At 46.3% G+C, this 10,469-nt stretch overlaps 1 protein-coding gene across 2 annotated transcripts; it reads left to right on the plus strand.

Annotated features, from left to right (window-relative positions):
- The first annotated feature begins 1,330 nt into the window (after positions 1-1,330).
- On the plus strand, positions 1,331-8,043 carry C12H4orf36 (chromosome 12 C4orf36 homolog). 2 transcript variants are annotated; one of them, XM_007660759.3, is made up of 4 exons: positions 1,331-1,354; positions 5,428-5,565; positions 6,836-6,990; positions 7,689-8,043. In XM_007660759.3, the coding sequence occupies exons 2-4, from the start codon at positions 5,501-5,503 to the stop codon at positions 7,946-7,948; spliced, it is 480 nt and encodes a 159-aa protein (XP_007658949.1). In that variant the 5' UTR covers positions 1,331-1,354; positions 5,428-5,500; the 3' UTR covers positions 7,949-8,043. The 2 variants fall into 2 exon arrangements, with proteins under 2 accessions (XP_007658949.1, XP_028932229.1); XM_029076396.2 differs by lacking the exon at positions 1,331-1,354 and adding an exon at positions 3,035-3,061.
- Positions 8,044-10,469: the final 2,426 nt, after the last annotated feature.

The following is a 10,469-nucleotide window of genomic DNA, read 5'->3' on the forward strand; positions in this document are numbered from 1 at the left end:
ACTTCTCCCTGGGGTGTAATTATTCCTGGCCTGATAATTATCCGGAGGTGGAGGTGGTTAGAAGTGGTCTAGGAGGAGGAGGAAGTTATTACTACCAGAAAGATCATCACTGGGTTAGTAAGTGACCGCAGTGATAGCTGCAATGTCTGGCCCTGGCTGGGGATGCTGCCAGGAAGGAAATGGGAAAACCAACGCACCAGGATAGCAGTGCTTGGGAAGTTGAGGATAAATACCTGGAAGAGAGCGAGAAAGAGAGAGAGAATATATGTGTGTGGGTGTGTCGGGAGGGAGAAGAGAAGAGGCTGGCCTGAGACTGGCAAAGACCTGCTTACTCAGTCAATAATATTTACCGAGTGCTCATTCTGCTCAGAGCACTGTAATATGCACTCAGGAGAGTATAAGGGAGTTAGTAAATGTGATCACTGCCCTTAAGTTTTAAGGAACTTAAAGTCTAGCAAGGGAGACAGACACTCCAATAAATTATAGGAAGGGGGAAGCCATGGAGAATTATTATTAATAATAATGGTATTTGTTAAGCGCTTACTATAATAATAATGGTATTTGTTAAGCGCTTACTATGTGCAGAGCACTGTTCTAAGCGCTGGGGTAGATACAGGGTAATCAGATTGTCCCAACTGGGGCTCACATTTTTTTAATCCCCATTTTTACAGATGAGGTAACTGAGGCACAGAGAAGTGAAGTGACTTGATGGCCTTGTATCCCCCCCAGCGCTTAGAACAGTGCTTTGCACATAGTAAGCGCTTAACAAATGCCAACATTATTATTATTATGACCGAGTGACAAGGAAGTGCTGAAGAGGCAACAGGGGTGAAATCGGCTGGGGAGACTGGTCCGGGAGAGGGGTCTAGTCTAGCCTTGGATCCAGAGAAAATCCCTAGATTGTTGTACTGATTCCATGGCCAATACTGGGGTGAAGGAGGAAGGCTGGGTTGTTCCTTCCTCAAAGCCCTATCCCCCCTACCCTGCTCAAAAATAACAGGAGACCTCAAATGGCCTTAAGAACAGGACTGGAAAACCAGTGTATCCAGCACCAAGGAATTCCTCACTAGGACTGGAGAAGAAGGACCTGGGTTCTAATTCCAGCTCTGTCACTTCTCTGCTGTGCGACCTTGGGTAAGTCACTGCACTTCTCTGTGCCTCGGTTACCTCACCTGTAAAATGGGGATTAAGACTGTGAGCTCCATGTGGGACAGGGCCTGTGTCCAACCTGTAACTACCCCAGTAATTGTCTGTCTCACCCTCTCTAGACTGTGAGCTCACCGTGGGTAGGGAATGACACCGTTCATTGTTGCATTGTACTTTCCCAAGCACTGAACTCAGTGCTCTGCACAAGGTAAGCCCTTAATAAAGACGACTGAATGGATGAATGAATGAGAAGTGCTTCACACATAATAATGATAATAATAATAGCGGTATTTAATGTTGGTATTTGTTAAGCGGTTACTATGGGCAGAGCACTGTTCTAAGCACTGGGGGAGATACAGGGTGATCAGGTTGTCCCACGTGAGACTCACAGTCTTCATCCCCATTTTATAGATGAGGGAACTGGGGCCCAGAGAAGTTAAGTGACTTGCCCACAGTCCCACAGCTGACAAGCGGCAGAGCTGGGAGTCGAACCCAAGACCTCTGACTCCGAAGCCCAGGCTCTTTCCACTGAGCCACGCTGCTTCCCTCTATTGTTCCCTCTATTCCAATCCCTCTAACACGCTATTTGTTAGGGAAGCAGCGTGGTTTAGTGGAAGGAGCCGTAGATTACACCGTAAGCCCGTCACTGGGCAGGGACTGTCTCTATCTGTTGCCCAATTGTACATTCCAAGCGTTTAGTACAAGTGCAGAGCCCATAGTAAGCGCTCAGTAAATACCATCGAATGAATGAATGAAAGGAGCGTGGGCTGGGGAGTCAGAGGTCATAGGTTCAAATCCCAGTTCTGCCGCTTGTCAGCTGTGGGACTTTGGGCAAGGCACTTCACTTCTCTGGGCCTCAGTGACCTCATCTGTCAAATGGGGATTAACGGTGAGCCTCACGTGGGGCAACCTGATGACCCTGTCTCTCCCCCAGCGCTTAGAACAGTGTTCGGCACACAGTAAGCGCTTAAAATTGCCATTGCTCTTGTCTGTCCGTCTCCCCCGAATAGACCGTGAGCCCGTCAAAGGGCAGGGACTGTCTCTATCTGGTGCCATTTTCCCCTTTTCCCTCTGCTCCTCCACCTCTCCCTTCCCATCCCCACAGCACTGTACCCGTCCGCTCAACTGTATATATTTTCGTTACCCTATTTATTTTGTTAATGAATTGTACATCGCCTTGATTCTATTTAGTTGCCATTGTTTTTACGAGATGTTCTTCCCCTTGACGCTGTTTAGTGCCATTGTTCTTGTCTGTCCGTCTCCCCCGATTAGACTGTAAGCCCGTCAAACGGCAGGGACTGTCTCTATCTGTTGCCGACTTGTTCATCCCAAGCGCTTAGTACAGTGCTCTGCACATAGTAAGCGCTCAATAAATACTATTGAATGAATGAATGAATGGTGCCGACTTGTTCATTCCAAGCGCTTAGTACAGTGCTCTGCACAGAGTAAGCGCTCAGTAAATAGAGAAGACACCGTGGCTCAGTGGAAAGAGCACGGGCTTTGGAGTCAGAGGTCATGGGTTCGAATCCCGGCTCGGCCACTTGTCAGCTGGGTGACTTTGGGCAGGTCACTTCACTTCTCGGTGCCTCAGTTACCTCATCTGTAAAATGGGGATTAAGACTGTGCGCCCCACGTGGGACAACCTGATTCCCCTGTGTCTATCCCAGCGCTTAGAACAGTGCTCTGCACATAGTAAGCGCTTAACAAATACCAACATTATTATTATTATTACTACTGAATGAATGAATGAACTACCAACGTCATTACTACTGAATGAATGAATGCTCTCACCCCGATCCGACCCCGGGAGGGGGCGGACAAAGCCCTATTGTGCGGGGCCGCGGCCGCCTGGGGGCGCTGCGGGGTGGTGCGAGGGAGGGCGCGCGCCCGGGGCGCGTGACCGAGGCGCGAGCGCGTAGGTCTAAAAAGGGCGGGGGGGGGGGGGAGAGAGAGAGAGAGAGAGAGAGAGAGGGGGGGGGGAGGAGCAGAGCGCGCATGCGCACTAGGGGCAGCGTTTTTCCCTTAGGGATGTGCGCTTTGCGTTGGGGCCTGGGCCCTATAATAATAATAATAATAACAATAATAATAATAATGATAATAATGTGGGTATTGGTTAAGTGCATACTCTGTGCCCAGCACTGTTCTAAGCGCTGGGGTGGATACAATAATAATAATAATGATAATGTGGGTATTGGTTAAGTGCATACCTGTGCCCAGCACTGTTCTAAGCGCTGGGGTGGATACAATAATAATAATAATAATGATAATGTGGGTATTGGTTAAGTGCATACTCTGTGCCCAGCACTGTTCTAAGCGCTGGGGTGGATACAATAATAATAATAATAATGATAATGTGGGTATTGGTTAAGTGCATACCTGTGCCCAGCACTGTTCTAAGCGCTGGGGTGGATACAATAATAATAATAATAATGATAATGTGGGTATTGGTTAAGTGCATACTCTGTGCCCAGCACTGTTCTAAGCGCTGGGGTGGATACAATAATAATAATAATAATGATAATGTGGGTATTGGTTAAGTGCATACTCTGTGCCCAGGACTGTTCTAAGCGCTGGGGTGGATACAATAATAATAATAATAATAATGTTGGTATTTGTTAAGCACTTACTATGTGCAGAGCACTGTTCTGTGGGAATCAGGTTGTCCCACGTGAGGCTCACAGTTTTCATCCCCGTTTTACAGATGAGGTCACTGAGGCAGAGAGAAGTGAAGTGACTTGCCCACAGTCACACAGTTGACCAGTGGCGGAGCGGGGATTCGAACCCATGACCTCGGACTCCAAAGCCCGGGCTCTTTCCACTGAGCCACGCTGCTTCTCTAATGATAATGCTGGCATTTGTTAAGTGCTTGCTCTGTGCCCAGCACTGTTCTAAGCACTGGGGGAGATGCAGTAATAATAATAATGTTGGTATTTGTTAAGCGCTTATTCTGTGCCAAGCACTGTTCTAAGCTCTGGGGTGGATACAATAATAATAATGATAATGTGGGTATTTGTTAAGTGCTTACTCTGTGCCCAGCACTGTTCTAAGCGCTGGGGTAGATTCAATAATAATGATAATATTGTTGGTATTTGTTAAGCGCTTGCTCTGTGCCAAACACTGTTCTAGGCGCTGGGGTAGATACAACAATAATAATAATGTTGGTATTTGTTAAGCGCATACTCTGTGCCCAGCACTGTACTAAGTGCTGGGGTAGATACAATAATAATAATAATAATAATGGTATTTGTTAAGAGCTTACTCTGTGCCCAGCACAGTTCTAAGTGCTGGGGGAGATACAGGGTAATCAGGTTGTCCCACGTGAGGCTCAGAGTTAATCCCCATTTTACAGATGAGGGAACTGAGGCCCAGAGAAGTGAAGTGACTTGCCCACAGTCACACAGCTGACAAGTGGCAGAGCTAGGATTCGAACCCATGACCTCTGGACTCCCAAGCCCAGGTTCTTTCCACTGAGCTGTGCTGCTTCTCTGCTAATGTTGGTACTTGTTAAGCGCTTAGCACTGTTCTAAGCACTGGGGGAGATACAAGGGGTATTAGGTTGGTCCCACGTGGGGCCCCCAAGTCTTCATCCCCATTTGACAGATGAGGGAACTGAGGTCCTGAGAAGCGACTTGCCCGTCACACAGCTGACAAATGGCGTGGCCGGGATTAGAACCCACGACCACTGGCTCCCAAGCCCTGGCTCTTTCCACTGAGCAACGCTGCTTCTCTAAAGAAGTGACTTGGAAGTGTATGATCTTGGAACGTCATACATCATGCAAGTGGCAGAGACAGAATTAATAATAATAATAATAATAATGGTATTTGTTAAGCTGTTCTAAGCACTGGGGTAGATACAGGGTAATCAGGTTGCCCCATGTGGGGCTCACAGTCTTAATCCCCATTTTACAGATGAGGTAACTGAGGCACAGAGAAGTTGAGTGACTCACCCAAGTTCACACAGCAGACAAGTGGCGAAGGCAGGATTAGAACCCAAGACCTCTGACTCCCAAGCCTGTGCTCTTGCCACTAGGCCATGCTGCTTCTCATGAGGAGCTGATCTCTGCTCCTCCACTTGCTTGCTGTATGATATTGGGCTTGTCACTTAACTTCTCTGGGCCTCAGGTTCCTCACCTGTAAAAGTGAGACAACACCTGCCTTAGGCTGTGAGCTCCACTTGGGGGCAAGGCCTGTGTCCAATCTGCATGGCACATATAGTAATTACTTAAGAAATGCTGTGATTAGACTTCTATTATTACTGACTATGTACTGTGCACTTTTCAGGCCAACCAAAAGATAAACAATCTTTGCAATAACAGCAAAATATCCCTGTGAAGGGAGCCGATGATCATTTGCCATGGCCTACGGGTTGCCAAGGAAGAATACTGTGAAATGGATTTTGCGTAGAAGTTGTTACACTGTGTAAGTATCGATGGAGCTTTTATAATCAGAATTAAGGCTTGCCTTCTGTTGTAGTAAATAGTAACAGTATTTAAGTGCCCACTTGTTACAGTGCACTGAATTTGGGAAGTGCACGACAAAGAAATGACACATTCTCTACCCACAAGGAGCTTATGCTCTAATAGATAGACCAACTCCCACGTCCTTCTCCCCCAAAAGGATCCTAGATAGGTGGGATCTTGCCCCCACTTTCCCAGCCCCTCCCAATACCCCAGTTAGGTATGTTTTCCATGACTTTCTAGACGAGAGGAATGGAGGCCTAGAATAAATGTTTGCTCTGTTGTCCTACAAAAGGGTGCTCTTATTTCCTATCACACCCCTCGTCAGGCCATTTTTGAGGCAGCCCTGCTCCTGAATTCTCCCCTCCAGCCCAGAGGCTGGAGTAGGGAATGCCCCACCTGTAACTTCTGAGGCCACAGGAGCAAATCCCAATGAGGAAATGTCCTAAGCATTTGGGGTTTGGATTAGGGGGCAGAACATACTGCTTCAGTTTCCCCTTTCTGTCCCCCAAACTGCCCTCTCTTTGGGGCCCTGACAAATGGACGAATGTAAGGGTGGGGTAGGGGAAAGGGAATGTGAGGGGCTGATCCAGGGCCAAAGCATATTGGGAATCCACTGGCTTTCTCCTTCTTACCTTTTGGCTCCATTGAACCATCGTTTTTTGAGGGCCTACTGGATGCGGCGCACTGTACGAAGCACTTGGGAGCTCGGTGAATGAATAAACGAGTGATTGAATCGGAATTATCTATGCTCACAATGTGCATGCTCCAAGCAGCAAACCCAGAAATCTGGACAAATTCAGAGCATCTTTATATTCTCAGCAACTCTAAAATAGATCAGAAGTCTACTGGAAACTTTCTACTGTGGAGCAGCCAAGAACCCCTGACCTGAGGGGTCCTGGAGCAATCTCTCTGGTTGCCTCTAGGGAGTTCCACTAACATGCCCCACTTAGAGAAGCGGTGTATCCTAGTGGACCGAACACAGGCCTGGGAGTCAGAAGGACCTGGGTTCTAATCCCAGCTCTGCCACTGGTCTGTTGTGTGACCCTGGACAAGTCACTTCACTTCTGTGGGCCTCAGTTACCTCAGCTGTGAAATGGGGATTGAGACTGTGAGCCCCAGGTGGGACAGGGACTGTATCCAACTTGATCCTCCCTAGGACTCAGTATAGTGCCTGGCACATAGTAAGCACTTAACAAATGCTATTATCATCATTAACCCTCCCTCTCTAGGCAGGAGCCCTGGGAGCTTGCTGCCCTCACGAGGATCTTGTTCGAGAACCTCCTGAAAATTAAGGTGCCTCTTTTCGATGACATTAAGCATGCCAGTCTTTCAAAGCTCAAGCCGGTGAAAACGGTCAAGCACGAACAACCTCCTTCGGCCCAAAGTAAGTTCCCCCTCTGGGAAATCTGCACAAAGTAAGTGCTCAATAAATACCATTGACTGATTTACCCAAGTGCTTAGAACAGTGCTCTGCACAAAGTAAGTGCTCAATAAATACCATTGACTGATTTACCCCCGTGCTTAGCACACATGCTTAACAAATATTATTATTATTATTCTTAATAAAACTTTTGCTATTGCCCATCACCCAAGGAGGACGATATCCAAAAGATGTCCAAGGGTGCCATGGCAACCACAGAGTTTGCTGGGACCCTTATGTAAAACCTTCTTTGCCATTTTGGGGATGAAGGAATAATAAAATGATAAATTGCTGAGGAAAAGGAGCTGAAGCATTGTATCTTTCACCTGCTTCAACTATCTGTAAACAGTTTCAGTCTGCGTCCCCTGTTAGATTGCAAGCTCTTTAAGTGCAGGGGCCATGTATTCTTATTCAATCATACTTTCCCAAGTGCTTACTACAGGGCTTAGCATCCTGTAGATATTCAATGAATACTACTGGTTGAAAACACATAATGTAGTCTAATTTGAAAACACACACAAGCCTACACAGATGCCCATCTGTGGTGGGCCCGGAACACAGATAGAACTTTTTGGGGCAGGGAAAAATGAGATCTTATTCAAAATAACTATTCCTGATGAGACTGCCACCAGACCCGGGTTTGTCCATTTCTGTTTTTTCAGCCCTCGCAATGGAAAGGGAGTACGAACAGAAAAGATTAAAGGAAATTGAACTGCGAAATAAAATGGCAGAACAGATACAGTCGCTTCTAAAAGGCAAGAGAGGCGGTTTGAGAAAACCTCTTCCCCCTGTATCGTGGCCAGGTCCTTGGGGTCCTAGAGTGACCCAAACCCAGCGTAGACTACGCCTAACCTTCAGATCAGCACAATTGATGACCGATGAAGGGATGACCAATGAAGGGATGACCAGCCTCTTTACCTGAGATCTGCTCTGGGCCTTTTCTCTCATGGACCATCAGCTGCACCTTCTTAGGGACTGACGTCTGAGTTCCTAAGCAATAAAAATTCAGCAGAGATATTTTGTTAGCACTGCTTTTGATTCCTTTACCACTGCTTTTTACATACAGCCTTTCTTCCCCGCCTGGGTGGAAAAGAAATTGACATTGAAATCGGAGAAGTACTTTAGAAAGAAATTTGAGATTTTGAGTTTTGTATCAGGGTCAACCCCTCCCTCGTCAGCCAAAGACGTACTGTGGGGAGGTGAGAACGCAGACCTAGAAGATGGAAATAGTCTAAGAGACCAAATGTGATGCAGGATCTTCTTTAGCTGATTGGGCAGCCAGGAGCTGCTGGCCTGGACCCAGCCATTTAGGAGTCCCCTGTTGGCAGTGGCCGTTTTCCCTTCCCTGCCACTTCCAAGCAACAGTCCTAATCTCAGCTCCATTATTTCCTCCTGTTTCCCCAATCCCAGAAACGTAGATCTCCCTGTTCTGATTCTGCCCTGAGTTCAAAGAATCAATCAGTCAGTCATATTTATTGAGGACTTACTATGTGCAGAGAACTATACTAACTGCTTGAGAGAGTACAATACAACAGAATTACCAGACAAGTTCCCTTCCCATAACAAGCTTAGAGTCTAGAGAGAAGCCTTCACCCCTCTTCTTCATGGTATTTAAGAGCTTTCTATATGCCAGGCACTGTACTAAGCACTGGGGTAGATTTAAGCTAAACAGGTTGGACACAGTCCATGTCCCACACGGAGCTCACAATCTTAACCCCCATTCTACAAATGAGGTAATTGAGGCCCAGAGAAGTTTAATAAATTGCCAATTGTCCCTTAGCAGACAAATGGCAGAGCTGGGATTAGAACCCAGGTCCTTCTGACTCCCAGGCCTGTGCTCTATCCCCTCGGCCACTAAGTCACGCTGCTCCCTCCTTGAATTCCCACTCTACAGAATGGATACTGAATATCCAATCTACAGATGAGGAAATTGAGGGACAGAAAGGGAATGTGTCTACCAACTCTGTTATATTATACTTTCTCAAACACCTAGTATAGTACTCTGCACAAAGTAAGTACACTGTTTTATTCTCTTAAGCACTTAGAACAGTGTTCTGCATGCAGCGAGCACTCAATAAAAACCACTGACTGACTGATTAAGGAACCAGCCACCTTCAGCAAGAGCTTGTAAAAGAGCTCCAAGAGTTGGTCAGTTGTAAACCTCGGTTGGAGAGGATAACAAAACCAGGTAATAAGAAAGTAGAAAAGGACCAGAAAAAAAAGAAATGATAATTTTTTGGAAAAACCATTCAGTCCATAACTTCCCACTCCTCAAGAACCTCCAGTGGTTGCCCATCCACCTCTGCATCAAATAGAAACTCCTTACCATCGACTTTAAGGCACTCAATCAGTCCTTCTGCTCCTTCCTTACCTTGCTGATGTCCTACAACAAGGGATTAGACAGAGCATGGGTCTGGGAGTCAGGAGGACCTGGGTTCTAATCCTGGCTCCACTACCTGTCTGCCGCATGACCTTGGGCAAGCCGCTTAACCTCTCTGGGCCTCAGTTACAGCGTCTATAAAATGGGAATTAAGATTGTGAGCCCCACATGGGACAGTGGCTGAGTCCAACCTGATTACCTTGTATTCATTCACTCAATCGTATTTATTGAGCGATTACTGTGTGCAGAGCACTGTACAAAGTGCTTGGGAAAGTACAATACAACAATAAACAGTGACATTCCCTACCCACAACGAGCTCACAATCTAGAGTGGGGGTCGGCAGGAATCGATACAGATAAATAAAATTACAGGTATGTACATAAGTGCTTTGGGGCTAGGAGGGGGGAAGAGCAAAGGGATAAATAAAATTACATATAGGTACCTAAGTGATTCTACCCCAGTGTATAGAACAGTGCCTGGTATATAGTAAGCGCTTAATGAATACCATAAAAAACAAACTAAAAATAACAATTCACACTCTCTGCTCCTCTAAGACCAACTGATTCTCTGTACCTCATTCTTGTGTATCTCGCCATCGACCCCTTGCCCATATTCACATCAGACAGTCCACCTTCGAAATGCCTCCTAAAATCACATCTCCTCCAAGAGGCCTTCCCTAACCCTGCCCTCATTTCCCCTATCTTTTCTCTTTGCATCGACTCTGAACTTAGATGTGAACCCTTTAAGCACTTTGATACTTTGATATTCACCCCAGACTTACAGCACATATGTACATATCTTTATATTCTACTGTTTCCATTATCTATAATTTATTTTAATGTCTCCTCAGTCAATCAATCAATCAATTGTATTTATTTAGCATTTACCTTGTGCAAAGCACTGCATTAAGTGATTGGGAGAGTACAACACAACATAAACAGACAAATTCCCTGCCCATACCCCCCAAGTTGACTCTAAGTTCCTTGTGGACAGGAACCACAACTCTAGTCAGGGAAGGGTTCTTGGAGGAGAGAGATAAACCAGCTGACAAATACACATGCA

This window comes from Ornithorhynchus anatinus, chromosome 12 (assembly GCF_004115215.2).
Source record: "Ornithorhynchus anatinus isolate Pmale09 chromosome 12, mOrnAna1.pri.v4, whole genome shotgun sequence".
NCBI classification, from domain to species: Eukaryota; Metazoa; Chordata; class Mammalia; order Monotremata; family Ornithorhynchidae; genus Ornithorhynchus; species Ornithorhynchus anatinus.